General features: G+C 50.0%; 1 protein-coding gene across 1 annotated transcript in view; it reads right to left on the reverse strand.

The window, feature by feature from the left end:
* Nucleotides 1–251: 251 nt before the first annotated feature.
* The window catches only part of LOC133353275 (retinol dehydrogenase 10-like), a 35,124-nt gene continuing 12,574 nt past the window's right edge, over nucleotides 252–22,801 (reverse strand). The window contains exons 2-5 of the mRNA XM_061569384.1: nucleotides 16,508–16,606; nucleotides 15,098–15,243; nucleotides 4,310–4,444; nucleotides 252–3,426 (exon numbers count right to left, since the gene is read on the reverse strand). Of these exons, the coding sequence (XP_061425368.1) occupies nucleotides 3,258–3,426; nucleotides 4,310–4,444; nucleotides 15,098–15,243; nucleotides 16,508–16,606 (549 nt within the window). The 3' untranslated portion in view covers nucleotides 252–3,257. The remainder of the gene's footprint in view (nucleotides 3,427–4,309; nucleotides 4,445–15,097; nucleotides 15,244–16,507; nucleotides 16,607–22,801) is intronic.

Genomic DNA, 22,801 nt, shown 5'->3' on the forward strand with positions numbered 1-22,801 from the left:
TTTTGTTTGTTTGTAAAAGCCACCACGGTGACCGTGCTGTCATACATCATTCAGGTTCAACTTTGAAGCATTTATCACCTTTGCGTGGTGCTGATAAGCTGTGCTTGTTCCAAGGGCTACAGGGGGTGATGCACTGCACTGCGGGTATGGAATGGGCACTTTGTCGTAAGGCACGATGCAGTGCGCACAATTTGGATAAAACTGTTGCAGGAAAAGCCCCCCCCCACCTCCCCTCTTCCCCCCTCCCCCACATAAAAAAACAAGAAATCTAGGGACACGGAAAGAGACGTGAACGTATGAATAGAGAAGGGAAGGAACCGATGTGATCCGGGAGTAAAAGACTCACAGAGATTCACAAAGGAGAGCGTGAAATGGAGGTGACATGTTTTGTTTACTGGTAAAATGGGGCGAGAATATGAAGCTGATAGCAGCTCTCCTAGAGGAGTACCGCTGCAGCACAACTTCTTAGCTGCTGGCCACGATCAACAGCGGCCGAGTCAATATCCGAGGACATCAAACTGCAGCGGACTTGGGACGAATTCCCAAAAAAAATTCTTCATCCAAAAAAAAAGAAATCAGAAAACCGGGCCTCGATGCGAAAATGTGGATGGTCCGAAAACCTGACGTCACAAAGAGTGCCGTCGATTTTATGACGTCACCTCCGCAGCTTTCCCACCAACAGTGACGTCACGGGTGATGTCACGTGTTAGCACCAAGACGCGTCAAATGAGTTACATCGTGTAAATGATCCGAAGATCTGGAAAAAGTCCAAAGTGGCCTTCAACAATTCAACATCCGAATTTGTTTTTTAATCCGAAACTAATCTCTACTGGAGAACGATAGCAACTGCAACCCAGCAGGTCTGGAGTTAAGTGTGATCCCTATAGTAGGAGTGTCAGGAAGGATTAGGCAGCACCCAATTACTGTCATTCATTTTAAGGTTGCGTTTTGTCAGACATCAAATGAGCCCTTCATCCCTCTGGGGGGGGGGGGTCAATAAGCTGTGCGCCACTTTGTGGCAAGTCACCGGTTGTTATCCTACACAATGACGCACCCCTGCCACAGGTAAAGGTGCAGCCCTGCAATTTTCCCTCCTGGTGGAAGGGCCTCCACTCGACCGAACTGTGGAGAACTCCTCAGAGATTCTGTTTGGCCAACTCTTCAATGCCTGGGGGCAGATGTCTTGAAAGCGGTGTAAGTCACCCACCATTTATCCCAGATCACACAACCTGCTGCGTTGTTTCTCTATTTGTACCACCCGGTGGTCAGAGGTGCGAAGGAATTTACGAAACCCCGCGCCGTTGTTTTCAACCGCCGCGTCGGGAGATCGAATCTGACCGGCCGCGGCCTCCGGATCACAAAATTCCAGCGCGCTGACCGTTACGTTGCGGCAGCCGTGGGGAAAGCGAAACTTCCACCACTGTGTAGAGGGGAGTGAACCCCCTACCGTCGAGACGTGGCGGGCCACTCGCCACCCACCACATTGGTGGCGCGCGGTCCAGTGCCCCGCACTCGTCCTCACGTCGCGTCAACGGTCTTCAGCACTTCTAGCATCGCGAGGTCCCCCTGCACGGTCGTACGACTCGACCGTTTACACGTCTCCGTTCGTTCGTTTGTTATACGACTGCGCGGTCAATGCTCACGTACAGGTGCGGCAAGTAAAGGTAGAGCTGCGTGCTTGCTTGTGCAAAAAAAAAACGTAGCACGTGCATTGAATGTGTCTCAACATGCATCTCAGCATCGGGGCCCATGGACTTGTTGGATCGAGGACCCTTGGCCTTGTGCGATTCTCACGAGCAGCTCAGAAGACACTCTCTGGGTTCACGTGGAACGTTGGGCCAACGTTACATTTTTACTGGCCCAAACACATGCCAACGTTGGGCCCAACGTAACACGTTTTACTGGGCTGTCTGCCAGGGAAACACAAAGCAGGGATATCTTGACATAGCAGCAGCAACATCAGCGGATATTCTATTCAAGTAGGTCACAGAGTCTGTTGCTATTGATTCAGCTACAAACATATCGCTCCCCCCACCCCCGTCCCGACTCCCTTTCGGGGGGTAGTGATTTGATTCAAGAATCAATCGTTTTTTTGTAACATAGCGATGAATGTAGCACCTCTAGTGGCAGCATTGGTCAAGTGAACCGATCCTTTAACATATATCACGAAGCGGGATGGCGCGTAGTATTTATGGGCAATGTTAACCAGGGTGGCCACTGAGCTCGATCCAATAACTTCCTCGACAAGCGAGAAGCGAGCTACTGCTTGGCCATGCCACCGTCCACATGGGTGCAACCCTGCAAGAGGTGGTGCCCCCCTATGTAACGGATGCGACAATCGCCACTGGGTAATAGTAAGGTTTGTATTTTTATTACAGCTTGCTGGGTGGGTTGAACTGCTGACACCACTATGTACGCTTCCTCGCACCGTACGTAGCCAAACGTGTTAATCGGAGGTGCAGGGAAGGACAACAAACTAAACATCCTAAACCATGCATCAATGCCAGCACAGAAAAGAGTCCGATCCCTTTCTTGACCAGGACCAGTTCGCTTATTGTACAGGTAGCCTACAATGGCGGTAACAATGCTGGTGTCTGGGACGATAAGATGCTTGTGATAAGGATGTGCCAGTTTGACGATTATGTAAATAATGATGATGATGTTGATGGAAATCTGGTAACACCCATGCACTGAAGTAATTGCAGTAATGAGCGAATAATGACGTGATGATTGATGTTCATGACAAATATGATTATTCATTTTTAAGAAAATCACAGTCGAGATGCCAATGACTGATGGTGGAAAAGGGTCATATTTTAATCTGAAATATCTAAAAACCCAGCCTAGAAATTAACTTTCACATGATCCAAATATTTAGTTTGTTTCAGATTGATCTGAAAACTGCCAGTGGTGTAACGAACATTACGTCATTTCCGCATTTTTGTGGCATCCGGCAATGCTACCATCGATAGAACTAAGACACTTTACATTATCATATCGTTGTCATGATCTAAAAATGTCCTAAAAAAATCTGATACGGTTAAATCCCTAACCTCATCCCTACTTTAACACTGATGGTTTTCAACTTTGACGCAATGAAAGGTGGTAAGGGACACGCGCTTTTAATGGCTTTCAAAGACCAAAAAACTCGTACACATGTACAGGCACTCACTGACCCACGCGCACACACACGCACGCGCACAAGCATCGCACACACACACACATACACACACGTAACCGCACATTCACGCGCACGCTCAGATCTCCTTCTGCCCATTGCACGCCGGCTCGGGAGAGTTCATGTCCCACGGCGTGTCCTTCTGGTTGTTGTTGAGGGCTCGCCTCCGCTCGGCGAAGAACGGGTACATGCACTTGTCGGCCCCCACGAAGCGGTAGAATGTGACGATCGCCTCCCACGGCAGAATGCTGCACGGGAGGAACCATCGCGCAGAAACGGGGGGTGGGTGGATGGACGGGTGAGGGAGCAGACGGAAGAATTTCCGCGTCAAAAAAACGTGAGGTTGCCAGGTGGCTCTGGGGGTGAGGGCACTCAGCGGGCACTGCTGAGGTCCTGGGTTTCAGCTGCCTGTGATTCAACTGGGTTGCCAAATGGAGTACATTGACAGTCTCAGGGGGGGCTCCAATGACTGTGCACAACAACAATAATACCCCCATCTAAATATTGTTTCAAATTCCATCTCTGGAAAGGAATTTTTAGCCAGTGGAAAACCACCCGTGTCGTGCTTGCCCCGTGCTGGCACAGTTCAGATGTGCAAGTGGAAAAAGGGGTACAAACAGTGATGGACTGGGACTAAAAATCGGCCTAGGCATTTGTAGACACACCGGCCCAAAATCTAGCTATAGGCAATTGAAAAAAAAGATGTTGTGCCAAACTGTCTACTCGTATCTAGATTTGCGATGTGACATATTAGCGTCATTTTGCTGTTGCATTTTCAATGGCCCATTTGTGCCGGGTCCATAAAACAAATGGACTGGTGGGGAAGAATCTTTGGAGCTGCCGAATATGGGGACTTAGTGCCAACTGGTAGCGTAAATAAGCAATGAAGCGTACACATAAGAGGTAATAAAATATGTTAACAAAATTTTAGTTTTTGTGTTACTCTGATCATGTTTGCAATTTCTCCACACGGAACGGCCCACCGACACTCGGAATGGACCGGCCAGTCTGAGCCTGGGTACGAACGTGCATTTATTTCTTGCCTCCCAACCGCTATGACGCCCCGAAACAATGACCGTGTTTGGGTGCCCTGTGCTGATCGATGGGCCTGCAGCGTCGTCGTCCGCTCACCTCTTCATGAAGACGGTGAGGTACATAAGGCGTGGGATACAGATCATCGCCTGGTTGGTGAGGATGGCCCTCATCGCCTGGCTCACGCAAAACTCGGGCTTCAAGGGCGGCAGAATGTACGTCTCAATCTCCTTCCTGGTCACGCACACGCGTAGGCAAGGCAAAACAGAGATAGTTAGTGACTTAACAAAATATATGTTGTTTCAAAGGAGGACACGATGAAAGGTAAAATAATATTAGTTTTTTTTAAATATACAAATTATTGGGCGACACTGCATTGGCAGTGATGCACAAGCACAGATAATACAACACTTTCATCAATAACACCGTGGCCTTAAAAGGAAACATAGGTAACATTTCTGGCAATGGCCCTGCTATTTGCCTCACAAATCTATGCGCTATGAAGAAGGTCCATTAGTCACAATGTCGCCTATTATATACTTTCCTTTAAAGCACATCAATTACACATACAAGGTGACACAGATCGTTGGGGCAAATGCTGAGAGCGAGCACCTATGAAGGCCAACACAACACACGATGGGGCGGTGCGGCTAGCACCACGGACACCATTGTCTCCCCCGTGCTGATGTTCACACACTGCACCAGGTACAATTTAAGGCTGAGTCGACCTGGGCGAGGCCCAGGACATGGTTTAGATATCCGACTGGACATCTGTGAAAAACTACTGAGAAAAAGAGTTGCATAGCTCATCGGATCCCTCCAATATGAATAAATATTATGATTCTGATCCATCACCAATGTTGGCCTTTAGCAGGAATCGAGCTCAATTTGTATCGCAGTACACCTAACCGCTGCACCACCGCTCCCCAAGCACGCGCGCACACGCACCACTCTCCCCGTCCGTATGCAAAGCTGATTAAAGTCACGCTGAACTTGGCCAACATTGGATAAGATGATACATCCCCCTGTGTGTGTGCGTTGTGTGTGTTGCTCCTGTATCCCGGGCCAGGGCGGCCGTGGGAGCGAGAGCTGCTCCCCTTGGGTCCAGCCATGGGTGGGCGGGTGGGTGGGTGAGGAGTGGGGGATGGGAGCGAGGGATCCGGAGAATGCAGCGAGTCAGAGTTAGACGGACAGAGCTGTTGCTCTGCTCTGTGTTCAACCATCTGCCCTTCCACCACCAACCCCTCCCCATTCTTCTCTGTCTCCATGTGGATAGCAACTCACGCTGCTACCCAGCCACCACCGCCGCACACACGTACACACACACACACACGCTCAGACATACCAACATGTAATCTTGCACATGCTCAGACACACATGGGCATACGTGCACACTCGCACATCCTTGGACACGCATGCAGTCGGGCACACGCAGGCAGGCACACCACACACACCCGTGCCAACACTAACACGCACATGCTCAGACAAAGACAAAGATCACCCGTGTAGCCTTAACAGACTCTTCGGGCAAGTGCTGTTGGCGAGCACCTATGAAGGCCGGCACGGCACACGAGGGTGTGGGTGGCCAACACCACGCCCGGCCTCCTTTGTCTCCCCAGTGGCGATGTTTAAACACCACACCAGGTGCTCATTTGAGGACTGAGTCGATCTAGGGGAGGCCTAGGACCGGCTTCAGATAATCGTCACTGGTCTTGGCCATAAGCGGGAAATAGAACTCGGGTCGCCGGGTTCGTAGCGCAGCACAATAACCGCTGTACATCGTACTCAGAGGCACACACGCACGCGTTCACTCATTCATGTTCAGAGTGAGCAGCTCGCAATCGGAAGGTTGCGAGTTCAAATCCTGGTTGGGGGTTAACTCAGCCCATCATCCCTTCGGTGATGACAAAATGAGTACCACTCTGCAGGGAAGTCAACAGTAGTTGTATTATTGACAGACTCTCTTCATCTTCTTGGTTCTTTCGGTAAAGTCACGTAGAAAGGAAGTAATACAATAATAAAACATAATAAAATGATTCTCACGACGTTTCGGCCACAACGCAAGCAGCCAGTCCTCAGGTGAAGACCAGGTCTCCCCGACAGACCTGTTCTTCACCTGAGGACGGCTGCTTGCGTTGTGGCCGAAACGTCGTGAGAATTGTATTTTATTATGTTTTATTTTTACTATTTTATTACTTCCCTTCTACCTGACTTTACCAAAAGAACCAAGAAGATGAATCCCTGCAGTCACGAAAGCTTTAAATCGAGACTCTCTTCTACCACAGATATGTGGAATTTCCACCACTGGCTCTGCAAATCGATTATTGATGATTGAAGTACATCATACGCGAGTGCTCTGCTAAAGGTGACAATTGAGCTAACGGTGCGAACAAAACTCTACAGGGGACGGAACAAAACGGGAAACAATGCAAACAACGTGGCAAAGATTAGACAAAATGGTTTAATTCTCGTCTGAAGCGTGGACATTAATCAAATTGCTGGACTGAGCATTGGACAGGGGTGGAATGGTTACACTGAGTGCTTTGATTTCATTCGGAGCTGTCTGGGGCTGAGCTCCAGAATATATCTCCCATCCCCCTGCCCCCTCCTGGTTATACTCCGTCTGCATAGCCATTTGGCACTATGAATGATCAATCGATTCAAGTTTCAAACTCGAGAGAGGTGGCCGATGGGGCGTTCTACTCATGAACAGCATAGACATCTCTGCACGTCCTTTGGACTTTGAAAAATGCAATACCATCCATTTAGGCAGCTGAATGAGTTTTACGTCAAAATAACGGATGCGTGACGGATTCCATCCCAAATCACAGTTTTAATATGGATACCGCTGTATATATTAAAAAAAACTAAATACGTGTAAAAAATAAAAGGTAAGAGTGGCACTAAATAAAACTAGCACCACTTTGTGGCACGTTGCCCTGTGGTTGTCCCCACAGAACGACTCGCCTCTGTCAAAGGTAGAAGTGCAGGCCTGCAATGTCTTGCTCACGGTGTGAGTACCCGCATTTTGCCCAACAACAGCGGTAACCTCCCCGCAGTCAATTAACTGTGGCATGCCCCTTTTGTAGTGTCGAGGTAACAAAGGTGTCGGCGGGGAGGGGGGGTGATATAGGAAACTTTAAGATTGTTTTAATTGCCGTGCCGGGAGATCAAATCAAAGCAGCAACCTTCTGGATTGCAAGTCCAGTTCGCTCACCATTTTACTATGGCGGAATTTAAGCATGTGCATGTATATCTTTACATTCTTTCAATTCAGAACCTCCCAAGCAAACCAAGACTGGACTGAGCTCACCCACGACACCACGGCAGTGTCTCGAGGACGATACCGATTCCTCCCGTGCAAATAAAGATTCTGATGAGATGGCAACAAAACAGTTGCGTTAAGATGTTAAAACACCAAACTGAAACCTTTTACAAGGAATCATGTGTGCATTAACCACAATACTTGTGGTCAGAATGCAAACAAAAAACATACTCTGATAATATATGCATTGCCTTTGAAACTGATTGGTCCACACCAGCGACATCTTTCTTTTGAGCCTCATCTTAAACGGTGTTAGACCAGAGGACGCCAAAAGGCGTACAGCACAAAGACAATGCACTATCAGAGTAATGAGAGCTCGGGCTGAGCAGCTACATCATGGGACCTTCTTTGCCAGTTACCAAAGTATGAGAATATGTTTTCCCCCTTTTTTCTGGCAAGCGAGCTATGGCATTTCTCCTAACCTTCTTGCCGGAAAAACCCGGCGACACGGAGTGAGAGAGAGAGAGACGCGGACGCCCGTCCCGTGCGAGTGAGCGGCACGTCAAGGGGTGCCCCTATTTCATCGGCGTAATTAGACTTTCCTTCGATGTCAGCCCGATGCTTTTCGGGTCAGAGAGCGCGCAATTCCGCCAGCCACTATCGCCTCGCACGCTTGTCTGGCCACGTGCCAGCAAATTCCTCGCGGAAATATTTGCGACGGTGCGCACACCCCACACCACCCAGCCCACTCTCTGATCTTTAAATTACGGTGTGTCCTGTTCGGGGGGGGGGGGGGAAGGAGGCTAGGGGGGGGCCAGGATTATTATTATAATATTTTTTGTGCGCGTGTAATAAGTGCGGGCAATAAATTCAAAGGGAGTCGAGTCGCGGTGCCACGTTTGACGAGCGTGGACGATTATAAAGGAGGGCTTTATTTCGGAATTAGCTGGGCCTCTTTCGGGTTTTTTTTTATTAAAGGTCGCGCGGTTATGCGCTTACGAGGTGAAAGAGGAAACGTTTCGAGCATTCTCTGCAGCGGGGCCGAGGTGGTAAACTTGCAAAACCATTATGGCCTGAGAATTTGCTCGTTTGATTGCTTGCTTGTGGGTGCACTTTTTTCTTCCCATGACCTGTTTTCTGGTTTTTTTCAACTCTTCACATGGTTTGTGGAAGTAATGACTTTGCTCTGAAACGAAAATGCATTCCTCTGGCAGCACCACTTTAGAGGTTTATGGACCCACCGATGCTCAATAAAACAAGGGAGGTCCTGGCCAAACCTGATAACCCATGTATGCATTTTAAAACTACTTGTCGGAAGCTGCCACCACCACCTGCTGCGTCGGCAGCGGTGACAACAACGAAACGCACTGCTTTTCGATTTAAAGCTTTCGTGACTGCAGGGATTCATCTTCTTGGTTCTTTCGATAAAGTCACGTAGAAGGGCTGCTTGCGTTGTGGCCGAAACGTCGTGAGAATTATTGTATTATGTTTAATTTGTATTATTTTATTATTTCCCTTCTACTTGACTTTACCGAAAGAACCAAGAAGATGAAACGCACTGCGTTCGTCAGTAGCGCTGTGTGTGGGCTTAAACATCTAGGCGACGTTTCTGCACAGCCCAGAGAGAGAGGCCAGGGATGTGGGGGTCTCTCTCTAGAGTGGTGTTCTTCACTGCAAGGCCCGCGGGTCGCTAGCAGCTCCTGGTGGCCTTTAGTGCGGCCCTCGATGATACACAAATCGTGAAGACACCCCGTGTGGCGGCCCTCACACTGCTGATGTCGCATCGGCTAAAGTGGCCCCCGCCTCTGAAAATTATCGAAGAACACTGCTCTAGAGTCATCTCTCTACCATTTCTGATGTTGAGTTGTTGTTTTTGTCTTTTATTTAAAAAGATAACCAGGCTCACCTCATTGGAGCACTATACCAGCCACTTTTTAAGTTTTGTTTTATTGAATCGTTAGCCAAACGTATGGTGGTGTAATAAACGTGATCATTAACTTGCTTCATCCACCTGGTCCACCCACTGACAGCAAGTGCCAAACCGCCTTTGGGACGATGAACTCGTGTGGGTTATCAGAGTTGAATCAAGACATCTGTAAAGTAATAATAACATCTTTGCAAATTCACGCATGTTTTTGAGAAATTTCATGTAACTTCCTGTTATTGTTAGTTTTTAACTCTGGTGGATAATTACTTTATTGACTCCCAACAAATAAAAAAAATATCTGAATACGAAATTAAATAACCGTTCAGCCATGTTGTCAATCCATTGCTGGATGAAGGCCATTCACCATGTCATGTCGGTCATGGGGGTTATTTGACCATACTTCACCACGTCGCTCATGAACAATGTTAGCCGTGGCCAGGAACTGGACTCTGGTTGCCAGGTTCATCTCGTGGCGTGTTAACCACTGCGCCACCCGTTTCACACTGCCCTATTATATGATGTGAACATTTGCCCTCTTCCTTCTGTAGGGCCAGCTGACAAAGGACCATTTAAGCAACATGGCTTTGGCAAGGGCGACCTGGGCATTGGATATTTGTGCCAGATCCATATGAACACACACACAGGTGTGTACGCACGCAACAAAAACGACGATCCCCAGTATAGCCTGGACAGACTATTGGGGCAAGTGCTGTTAGCACCGATGAATGCCGGCACGGCACACGAGGGGGTGGGTGCCCAACACCACGCCCGGCCGCCTTTGTATCCCCAGTGGCGATGTTTACGCCCCACACCAGGTACTCATTTGAGGCTGAGTCGACCTAGGGGATACTGAAGGAAGTCACGTGACGTGTGTATTACATCACACGTCACGTGACAGATATTCGCCACTGCTGTTGGCCATGAGCTGGAATCGAACTCGGCCTGCCGGGTTCGTAGCGCAGTACGCTTACCGCTACACTACCGCTCCCCACGCACACGCACGCCCCCCCTGCCCCCCACAACACACGCACATGCACGCAACAAACACCCACACACACGCAGGGGCACACACGCGCGGGCAAAGCAATACTGGATGAAGCCCACGTCACGCTCGCCCCTGGAAAATAAACAGCTGTCAACGAGGTCGGGTCAAAAAGCGACGGCCCTCTTCCGTTTTGACGCTCGCCACGTCCTGACCGCGTAAATACCCTGCAGCCCATCACCGCCAGGCACGGGCACCAGCCGTGATGAGGCGGACGCGCGCGCGGGCACACGAGCCTCTGTGAAAATACACAAACGCTGCAGCCGGGCCACTGAGCAATCTGTGCGTTTCGTCCCCCACCACCCCACCACCGTCTTCTTCACCGGCTTCGGAGTTTGAGCCGCCAAACACACTCAGGCCAACTTTTAAACATTTGCGGAGCTATTTCCGTTTATTTAAACATTTAAACTGCTGCAATGATTTTTGCCGCTTATTTTTTTTTTAGGTCAATGGTGCTTGTCGGCGACACGGCACGAGGCTGTAGCGTCCATCAATCGTAAATCAGGCACGGCAGGTCAGGTGCGAGAGCAGTCGTTTTCCGTGTGATGGCCAGGTTCAACTTTGTGGTTGCCATGTTCATCACGTGATGGCCAGGTTGGCCACGTGATAGCCTGGTTCACCACGTGATTGCCAGGTTGACCACGTGATGGCCAGGACCTACAGTATGCAGTGATGACCCAGTGCTCTGACCTCAGCCCGTCACCTAAACGTGAGATATAATCTGCGCCGTGTGTTAAGCGGCGGACATCTCTAGGACTAACTCACAGGGAAAATACCAGGTGGTTGGGTGGCTCAATACAAAGATCTCCTATACAATACAGCCTTAACAGACTGCTGGCACAAAGTGCTGTTAGCGAGTAGCACCGATGTAGGCCGGTAGGGCACACGAGGGAGTGGGTGGCCAGCACCACGCCCGACCGCCTTTGACCCCCGAGTGGCGATGTTTACACACCACACCAGGTACTCATTTGAGGCTGAGTCGACCTAGGGGATACTAAGGAAGTCACGTGACGTGTGCATTACATCATTGAATTACAGCATGGCAGGACGAGTTCAGATGTTCGTCACTGGCGTTGGCCGTGAGCGGGAATCTAACTCGGTGCATCGCATCGTAGTGCGACGCACTAACCACCACACTACCGCACTGCACACACACACACACACGTATTACATTACCATACATACAGCCATATCGGCACGCACCGCAATACAATTTGGGGAGTGTTGTGTTTTTTAAGATATTGCTCTGGGAACTGTGCCACAACATAACAGGCTAAAAATAATTTACCGCCCTAATCGTTAACAACCACTGCCTTGCAAAAGAATAATGATGGTGGTTCAAGGTTGCCTCCAATTTCTGTTCCAGATAATAACCCAGAGCAAAGTTCAAGACATCGTGAAGGCCACCACCGCACCTCATTGCCAACTCGTTCTACCGCCCTCCGCCGGATCCGCACAGCTGCTGTGCCGAAGAGACACGCGGCAACGTCCTCCAGAATCCGCCTTGACAGCCGCCAAACATCTGCAGTTAGATCTTCCACGCTGGTTACCGCACTCATGGAGGCCACTCCAATGCCTGGGCGCCACGGTGGCGAGATGTCAGCTCCCTCGCCTGGTATACAGGAGGTCGTCGGCTCGATCCTGACCGTGACGCCTGCTGCTGTATATTTGGAGTTCGCATCTCTCTCTCTCTCTCTTCCTGTGATCGCATGGATTTTTCTCCGGGTCCTCTCCACATTTTAGAATCAACATGCGATGAAGAGTATTTGTCTGCTCTACATTTCCACATGATGATAAGCCGCTTCGTCGAGAAAAAGAGCTATACAGCTCAGTGGGCTTGACCTGTTAACATTCAAAACAAATTGCTTCATATAAACTTAATTTGGAGCTTTCGTGACTGCAGGAATTTCTCTTTGGTTCTTTCGGTAAAGTTACGTATAAAGAGACTTTACTGAAAGAACCAAAGAGTTGCTTCATATAGTTTAGTTGATGTCTGTGTCGGTAACCGAACCTCCCTCATCCTGCACTCATGTCCCACCCAAATCGTAAGCACAGCACTCACTCACCTGCCGTGGACTATCGTGCCTCGGCATTGCCAATCCTTGCGTCTTGCCACGAGATTACCCAGCGTTCGTCTCGGTCAGATGGACACTCGCCCAGGCTCACATTTCGAGCAGCTTATTTTTGAGCTGCTCTTGTTAAGTTTACCAGCTCTCCGATGCACACAGTAGTACGGTGCGAAAGAAGTTCAACGTACATACACACATACATCTAGAATGAAAACTCTTTTATTTAGAACTGATTTTTTGTGTTTAGTTTCTTATCGTTCCCCCCGTACCTCTGATTAGCGCCGTTGGCTACGCACTATGTGAAAGAAGTTCAACATACGTACTTAATACATTTTAACTCCGCATCAAAAATCTGTTTCTTCGAAGAGATAATATTCAACAATAAAAAAAAACAATGAAATGACAGATTGCTGTGCATCACTGGGTCAGGTCCCAGTCACGCACAGCACTCTGGGTGTTTCTCAAGATGAACGCAAACAGTGCGAGCCATGCCACTGTGGGACAGCAGCGTTGCGAAGGAAAATACCAAAACAGTTTAATTGTCACGAGGTTAGCAGCACCCTACCGCTTGGTGATGACTGCGTCAGACGGAAGAAGTGCGTTTATGCGCAGCTGAAGGTTTAACGGGGGTTAGTCAATGGGTTACTATAAAAAGGTAAAGGTGCAGCTTGCTCATGCCACTGTTGGCACAAAGGCTTCCACTAGAGGAAATTCTGGACAGCCCCTCGAAAATGTGTGTTTGGCCTACTCTTCCTTGCTGCCCAGACGTCTTGAAATAAAGTAGAAAGGAGTACGCACACTTACACACAAGGACTCACTGCCGATCGACTCGATGCCGTGTTCCCAGTTATACTGCTGGGTGGGATTTTAGCAAAAATATGCCCTCGCCCCCCCAATTGTTTCAGCTGCTTCGCCAGGAGATGGATACGAACCGACGGCCCTCTGGATGGCGAGTCCAGAGCGCCAGCCGTCACACAGCGCATGGCTGCAGCAACCCGTTCGTAGCCACACGCTGGCTTTTCTCACTCGCGACGAGGCATCGCTCGTCAATGACGACTGCGGTGAAGAATTCTCGGCTCGCGTTTAGGCACAACTTGACGATGCCCTCCCCGAGGTCCCGCTTCGAGCCAACAGCTGGATTCTCTGCCGTGACACCAAACAGAGGCACGCTGGCCCACGCGGCGATCGAGCCCCTGCGTCACTGCGCAAGGCTTAAAGATTTAACGAGCCTAAATCCTTCCAAACAAAACAACCGCTAGTGTGCGTGCGCGCGATGCTGCGCGGGGGAGCGGCGGTGGCGCCTCGGTCAGCGCGCTGTGCTGCCAAACTCGGACAGCCGAGTTCGACTCCCGCTCGCGGCCAACACCGGTGACGATTATCTGAACCGGCTCTGGGCCTCCCCTAGGTCCACTCAGCCTCAAATGAGTACCTGGCACGGTGTGTAGCAAACATCGTGGATAGGGAGACAAAGGAGGACGTGTATGGTACTGGCCACCCACTTCCCCCCTCGTGTGCCATGACGGCCTTCATGCTGTAGGTGCCACTCACGAACAGCACTTTCCCCAAAACTCTGCCAAAGCTACACGGGTGATCTTTGTCTTTGGCTTTGGCACGATGGTGAATAACGCCGTCCTGAAAGGATCCGGGCCCGGGTGGTTTGGCGGCAAAGTGAGCAGCTCACAATCAGAATAAACTTTTTTTTTGTGTGTGATTTGTTTGCCTTTGCTTGACTTTGCACTGCTATTTTGTTTTTTTTCCGCATTGTTTGTTGTTGTTGTTGTAACCTTCTTACCCGTCCCTACTGGACATCTGTGAACAAAGAGCTTCACAGTTCATCGGATTCCTCCTCCTGCAGTACAAATACGGATTGTGGTCGATTCTGAGAGCGTCGCCAATTCAAATTGGTGGCCCATACAATGAGCACCACTTGGAGTGGGGGAGGCAACAATGGGGGTCCTATGGGTGGACTGTCTCTTGCCATAGGAACATCCACCACCATCTCGGTGCCCTAAACGGGAGATGAGTACTTTTTAATATGAAATTAAGTTTTATATTAAATGATATCTCAGGAAATGGACCTCGTGGAGCTGAGAGGTAATTTTTCGTCAGGTTCCGCGAAATCATTGATCTCTGCTGTGAAAAAAGGGCTCGTTCCCTGAAACGTCGCCTGCCATGTTAGGTTTCCTTTTATGGCAGCATTATTGACGTGTTTGTTGGGTTTTTATTTGTTTGTGCTAAATCCATCGGCAACTTTTCAAGGCGCCAGTTGCACAGCTTTGTTTGAAACCCTCTGCAAAGTACGCAAATCGTTATATTTACAAGTATATTTACAATACGTCCAAACACACACACTGAGCATTTATGTTTTTTGTAGCCGATGCCAAAACTGCACACCTTTGTGCGTTTGTGCGCTTTGCCTGGAAGGCATTCGTTCGACGCTGCGTATTCGCGCGCATCACGGCAGCGATACGGTGCCGACGCTCCCCGCGCACGCTCAAAAAACCCTCCTGCACGGTATCCATGCCACAGCCTAGGCCCCCCCCCCCCGCACCCCTTGCGAGGGGTGCGTGAGCTCCGAGCTCACCGTATACGGCAGCCCTGGAACATGCCGGTGCTGACGAGGTAGGGGCACACGAGCGTCGTGTGGACTCCGTCCTTCTCCATCGCTCGGATCTCGTGCGCCAGCGACTCGTGGAAGCCGACCGCCCCGTACTTGCTCGCGCAGTAATCCTACGTGGAGGGGGCGGGGGGGGGGGGCACAGGGAAACTTGCGTGTAGTGTACAGTCGTGTTCGCCTATAACGCGGGAGGGGTTGCGTTCCCAAAGAACGCCGCGTTATGGAAAACCTGCGTTGTGATGATAATGTATAAGATAGGGTAAAGCACAGTTCGGGTTTAACACGTGAGATGCGTACGCAGGCTGAATGAAGACTGAGGCGCGTGGGTAGCATCCAGATGCAACGCTACTCCGAGGTCGCCGTACGACCGCTTATTCCTACTCGCGCGACATGGTTCCGTTCGCTCGATCGCGTTGTATCCGATTCGCATCCGCGTTATGAAAAAATGTGTTCCCTAATGCATTCATCGCATTATATCCAATCCGTGTTATGAAAACATGTGGCGTTATGTGGGAACAGACCGTATTTGGTCGCTATAAATTTCCACGTGGTAAGCCACTTCGCTGAGATGCCATTTGTGGCCAGGTTGCGTCTGACAAAGAGCCGCATAGCTCAGTGGACTTTACGTGGTAAAATAAATTTTTAAAAAAAATTTGTTTAGAGAACGGGGAAAATCATGTTCATATGCCAGTCGCTATGCACGCCTGTAACCCAGCATTGTGGAGCCAGAGAGTGTTGGTGGATCACGCAAATTATGTAAAACTCCATTCTCGTCGGCATTGAGAAGGTTCCATTACTCCGGCTAAATGTGGACTCTCCCTGTTCCGTCTGTATGGGATAGAGCGTTTCCCCCTCACTCACACGAGTGAGGTTTTCTCCACGTGCTTCAGTTGCCTCCCGCGTGTAGACACTCGTTAATTCGCCGATTACATCTTAAAATATAGAGGACCACAGAGCTTTGGGGGGGGGGGTTTGCCAGCTTTCTGCCTGGCTGCTCCCTTCCCGTTTGTCTGTGGTGCCCCTCGTGCCTCTGAGTGTTTTTGGAGGAGCAGAGCCAGGACTTGGAGGAATGCGAGCAACCCTCACATCGTCGATTTTGTGTACAGCAATAACAGCGGCACGCCAGCGTGCGTGGGGGCTTTCGCCCCCGTGGTGCTGCATAGCTCTCTTGGAGAGAGCTTTCTGAGTTGTAAATTCAAATGTAGTTTCCGACGCTTCTTTAAATCCACAGCGCAAAAGCTGCCGCTGGGGCCAAACAGAAGCCCGGGCACGGCGCCGCCTGAGACATTCAGGGTATATATATATATTTATATATATTTTCTTCTCCCCAAAGTGTTTAGAGTGCCGGTTTCGTCGGCCCATGATCCCTGCGCTCACCTCGATGCCAGCCGTGCTGAACAAACCCAAGGAACTGGCGACGGTGACGAGGTGTCCGTGGTTGGTCTCCAGCATGTGTGGCAGGAACGCCTTGGTCGTCTGACGCGGAGAGGAGGAGGCAAAAGCAACGTTTGCAATATGATCGCGAAACCGTGCACGAGAGAACAACTGCAGAACACAGCTTAAATAGTCGCTCCAAGCCTGGGGCGTGCCATTCAGACTCTGTCTTCTCGACAGACCTGTTCTCCAGCTGAGGACGGCTGCTTGCGTTGTGGCCGAAACGTCGTGAGAATTATTTTATTATGTTTTTATTTTTATTATTTTATTATTTCCATTCTACGTGACTTTACCGAAAGAACCAAGAAGATGCAGAACACACGTCAACGCCAAGTTACAAAATTATAATTTGCGGCCAACTGTGAACGCAATGCTGGATGAGCGTGCGCCCAAGCTGATGTTTGACTATACTTCAGCGTACTGGTCAGTGCGGTTTGGTGAAGGGGCGGTGGGGTGGACTAGGACTGGTTCAAGCATCATTCACCACCGAATCGAGCTGAGGGTGCCACGTTCACAGCTGCACGATTATTACGATTATTTTGCTGCTTTAAATTTCCGCACGATGAGCCACTTTTATGAGCTATCGTGTGTAGCCAGGTCGCTTCTGAAAAATAAGGCAATAGCTGAGTGGGCTTTGCTTGTGTAAGATAGAAAATAGTTGAGTTTATTTGAATATTTTTAAAAGTGATTTCTATACTTTTCCTATACTTTGCAGTCCCATCGTGTTGTTGTATTGTTTGTTATTGTATTATCTGTGAAAAAAGAGCTTAATAGCTCATCGGATTCCTCCAAGTATAAATACATATTTTGATTCTGAGAACGTCACGAATTCAGATTTCGTGGTCCATATAATGAGCACCCCTTGGAAGGGGTAAGACAACATTGGGTGCCCTATGCATAGACCGGCTCCTACCATAAGATTTCTCCTTATTTCTACGTGACTTTACCGAAAGACCCAAAGAGTCTGAATTTCTCCAGTGTCAATAAATATTCTGATTCTGAACCACTGTGCCACAACCACCACCACCACCGCCACCACCGTCATCATCACCACCGCCACTTAAACACATTAAACACGACGTGAATACAAGCCAACGGGGCGAGGGTCTCGTGCACTTAACCTGGCCGCATCACGCGGCCACAACAGCAGATTAACGTGAAGGCTTTGGGGCGCGCGACTTTTGAGAACAGGACGGACGGTAACGGAGTGTCTGGCGTGCGAGCAGCCCCACGCAGACCCCCCGAGGTGGGGTGGAAGAGGGGGGGGTCGCCAGCCCTCCGATTGTGCCGTGTTTCCCCCCACGACTCGAGGCATCCGCCACCACGGGGCCCACACACACCAAAAAAAATCAGCCCCAAACACGGAGAGGGACCGGGTAACCTCAAACCTTTTCAGGGGGCCATGAAATGAGCCAGGCACCACTCAGCCATGGCAGCTTCTCTAACCCCCTGACCCACGCCTGTTCCACGTACACGAAACCGCGGCACCGTTTTAAAACAAACTAACGGGGGTTGTTGGGTTTTTTTCTCTCTCTCACACTTTTTTGAATGTCCCCACTCTCTTCGCGTCTTTCAAAACTCATGCAGCATTCCTCCGTGGCACACAGGGAGGGAGAGGCAACGCATTCATCCTCGTGGCTTATTCATCTCACACTTTCGTTGTTGTTGCTGTCTGCCGCTGCTAACCTTGCTGCTGCTGCTGCACCTTCGTGAATGTCAGAATTGTCGAGCTAAATTTTTGCTTGGTCGTGGATTTGGGAGGGGGGGGGGGGGTCACAAAAGTACCCGGCTAGCAAAAGCTACGTGCGCAGCTTCACCGCCGCTGCACTCGTGAACTCCGTCGCAGTCCAACGACGCGAAATCCGTCCGCTGACGCCGGATGAACAACGCTCGCGCAGTTCGCTGCAGCCGAAACGATTTGGTTGTGATATGTACGTAGAACTTCTTTCGCAGCGTACGTAGCCAACCGCCCTAATCGGAGGTGCGGGGGAAGGAGAGGGATGCCGCTGCGTTGGTGGTGTGGTGCACAAGCACAATCAGCGAACAGCAAAACTCGACACGTTCGTCAATAACACTGCCTGAATCATAATAACGATAATAACTCCGCTTTCAAATAAATTTGGTGACGCGATGGGCGAAGGGGGCCTTCTTTGCTGCACACCGTTTATGCACTGTGACGCAGGGCCGTTCGTGTGCCGTACATCATCTCCTTTTAAGATGACAGTGTCACTGACGGATGCGCGGTAGTTTTTCATCAACGTTCATCGTTCTCCGCTGCGTTCTTACGAGTCGCGCCGCGTGTTTGCTCGGCATGCGATGTCCAACGGTTCGCGCCACGTGCCGCCGGGGGATCTTTTTTGTTTGTTTGTTCTGGAGATGAATTTGGACGGCTCGTTGCAGCTCCCGTTTAAACCCTTCCTGCCCGTGTGACGTGGCTGTTACCATATCGCCATTGACAAAAAGCTTCTCATCTCAACTGAACTGAAAACTAAACGAATATTTTTTTTATTTCACCAAATTAGGCCACACTGAGCTTTATAGCTCTTTTTCAAATACGACCTGGCCACAGATGATAGCTCAACGAAGTGGCTTATCAACACGTGGACTTTTATAGCAGCAGCCAAATATACATCTCAGAAGCACGGAATTCAACTGGAATTTGATTCTAAGCAGCCGCTCCGTACTCTATTACAATTTTCACCCACACACACCCAGCCATACAAACACACCCAGGCATACAAACACATACCCAGGCATAGAGATGCACACCCAGTCGTACAGACTTACATACATACAGCCATGCAGACACACCCAGCTATATAGATATACAACCAGCCGTACAGAAACACACTCAGCCGTACATATACACACCCAGCCGTATAGAAACACACCCAGCCATGCAAATACACATCCAGCTATATGGCCCTTCATATTCGCAATCATACCATATGCATTGGTGGGGTAAACACTTCACACAGGATGTCTGGCAACCTTTTGTCTCCCAAGTCGTGATGCTGACAAGGCCACTCAATGGGACTAATTTAAGGCTGATCTGACCTAGGGCAGACCCATGCAAGTTTCAGCAAGTTTCAAATGAAATGCCACCCAGACAGAGACACTGGGGTAACAAAGACAAAGGTGCCCCCGATAGCATTAACAGAGTGTTGGGGCAAGAGCTGTTAGCGAGCACCTCTGAAGGCAGGCACAGCGCACGAGGGGATGGGTGGCCAACACCACGCCCGGCCGCCTTTGTCTCCCCAGCGGCGATGTTTATACACCCGTACCAGGTACTCATTTGAGGCTGAGTCGATCTAGGGGGAGGCCCAGGAGCGGTTCACATAATCGCCACTGGCGTTGGCGGCGAGCGGGATTCGAACTCGGGCCGTCGGGTTCGTGGCGCAGCGTAGCGTAGCGCGCTAACCGCCGCGCCACCGCTCCCCACACGCGTGCGTCTGAACACACATTTAGAGAGACGCTCAAACATACACACACACACGCACGGCCACACACTCTCCCCTGTGGTGTCTCTACTCCCACCACCCCCACACCCACCCCCCTCCTCCTCCCTCCCGGGGGCTCCATGGCTTAGGACGTAAATCAGAGCCAAGACTCAACTCCAGCGCGCGTTCGCTCTCTCTCTCTCTCTGTGTATCACGTTGCACGTTTCACTCCCAAAGAAAATGAAAACGCACTTTCCCTTGAAGCGTGGCAGTAATAACACGCATTACAAAGTCATATACGTTTCCACTGCCGCGTCAAGTTATCTGTCTCTCTCTCTCTTTCTTTGCTTTCAGTCTCCACCAAGTTCCACGTGTTTCGTATGAAGTGGCTGCGTGATTTACGCGGACAACGTGATACCACCGTAAGCGCTTCCACTAAAGGACAGATCTCATCGGCTCAAATGGATTTAATGTCCATAAGCATGCACCCAAAAGAGGATAGGCCTTCCTAAATGAAAATAACATAAAGTGTACCGATGGCACCTATTGTGCGACTATTATCTGTGTAACGTCAGCTGGCATACATGCAACTCACAGGACACACCGATGCTGGACGTACATGTGCTTTTAGCGAGCACCCATGAAGGCGGGTACGGCACACGAGGGGGCTGGGTGACCGACACCACGCCCGGCCGCCTTTGTCTCCCCAGTGCTGATGTTTACGCATAGCACCAGGTACTCATTTGAGGATGAAGGCGACCTAGACGATGCTCACGACCGGTTAATTATTCACCACTGTTTTTAATTAAACATTCACCACTGTTATTTAATACTCATCACCGTTATTGGTTTTCTAGCGGGAATCGAACTTGCGCATCGCCCTTAGCAGCCCAAGAGGCCCAACTAGCATGGAGACATTTAAAAAAAATTCAAATCGAATAAAAAATATGGAATCTCCCTCGTTCCCCCATCTTGCCTGTACCTCTCACGTGACTTCATCGTTGTGTCTCGTCTCGCTGGGCCTCTGGGGGACACGAGGATACACTATTTTTGGACCGTCCCATCTCGATGCATAAACTCCTCGTGAGAGGACAGAAGCGATAAGGGCGAGAGATACGTAGACAAAAGCTAATAGAGATGTAGACAAGGTAGCGATGATACAAATGAATGAGCTTATTAATGTGCAATGGCTCATGTTTATTAGGCTTTCGATTCAGTCTTCCAACATTCGGTTGGTTCACATTTTTGGGGTTTTCCGTGAATCTGTGGGGCCCTTCTCAATGACCCCGGAGCCCAGAGCTTTTTGACTAGTTTGCTTATGCCCAGCGCCGACGAGTTGAATTGAAGCGTGCAACGGGAGAAAGAGAGTGTACAACAGCGAGAGACTCTGCGCTGGCCATCGTGAATCCGCCCTCCCGCCGATGCTCCGGTCTCCCCGCAGCCGTCGTGCTCCAGTCCCGCCGGCAGCTGCCTCTTCATTGGGCACCACAGCAACGTATTTGCTCAATGCCCAGGCAGCAGCTGCACATAAGATTGTGTCTATAGTCGTGTCAGTGTGTTGGCGTGTCTGTCCGTGTGTGTCAGGGGAGCGGAGTGTGGGGAGCGGTGGTGTAGCGGTTAGCGCGCTGCGCTATGAACTCGGCGACCCGGGTTCGATTCCCGCTCACGGCCAACACCGGTGACAATTATCTGAACCGGTCCTGAGCCTCCCCTAGGTCGACTCAGCCTCAAATGAGTACCTGGTGCGGTGTGTAAATATCGCCACTGGGGAGACAAAGGCGGTCAGGCGTGGTGCTGGCCACCCACCCCCTCGTGTACCGTTACAGCCTTCATAGGTGCTCGCTAAAAGCACTTGCCCCAACAGCCTGCTAGAGGCTATTCAGGCGACCATTGTCTTTGTGTGTGTGTCAGTGGAGCGGTGGCGCAGTGGTTAGCGCACTGCGCTCGTGACCAACATCAGCGACGAATAACTGAATTGGTGGTGCTGGGCCTCTCCGAGGTTGACTGGGCCTTAAATACGCACATGGTACGCTGTGTAAACATCAGCACACGTGCATAGCTCTGCATAACCCAACACGAACCGTTACCATCAGTGGCCATTCTCCGTTTAATGCTGAATGAAAGTTTGCCGATGCCGATGTTTGCTATGGTCCTGGTGTGTTGCAATCCATCTCAACCTTGATTCCATCTCATCCTGCAATCCATCTCCACTGCTATCCATCTCATCGTACGGCTATTTCTAAAATCCATCTCATCCTACGAGCATCAATTTCACCGTTCCATCTCCACTTTGTGGACCTCATTCCACTCCATTGACTCTAATTATGAAACCACTTTTTAAAAAATATATATCTTTTATCCGGCTGGGTGGAATAACTTTTCCAGTCCTTGTTTTAACCCCCCCCCCCCACTCTCAATCCGGGCATTTGTTTTCCGGTTGTTGTAAGCCACTGCACCAAATCCACAGTTCCTGCTCTTCAGCGTGCGTGTTGTTGGCTCTCTCCTAATTTGTCGCTGATCACATTTCCGAGGCCATACATCATTGCTGACAAGTCTCAGGCCAGCAATTTAGCGCGGTAATTGAGCGTAATTCTCTACATATCTCTCTCTCTCAGACAGTGGGCAGAATGTGCGGGCTGCATATTCAAGGGGCCTCCTGGCAGCTACTCAACAAATGTGGATAATAACAATAATCGTGTGTGGGTGACGATTATATGAACCGGTCCTGGGTATCCCCTAGGTCGACTCAGCCTTCAATGTGTACCCTGTGCCGTGTGTAAACACCGCCACTGGGGAG

This window comes from Lethenteron reissneri, chromosome 43 (genome assembly GCF_015708825.2).
Source record: "Lethenteron reissneri isolate LAM-NWPU_2019-01 chromosome 43, ASM1570882v1, whole genome shotgun sequence".
Lineage (NCBI taxonomy): Eukaryota > Metazoa > Chordata > Hyperoartia > Petromyzontiformes > Petromyzontidae > Lethenteron > Lethenteron reissneri.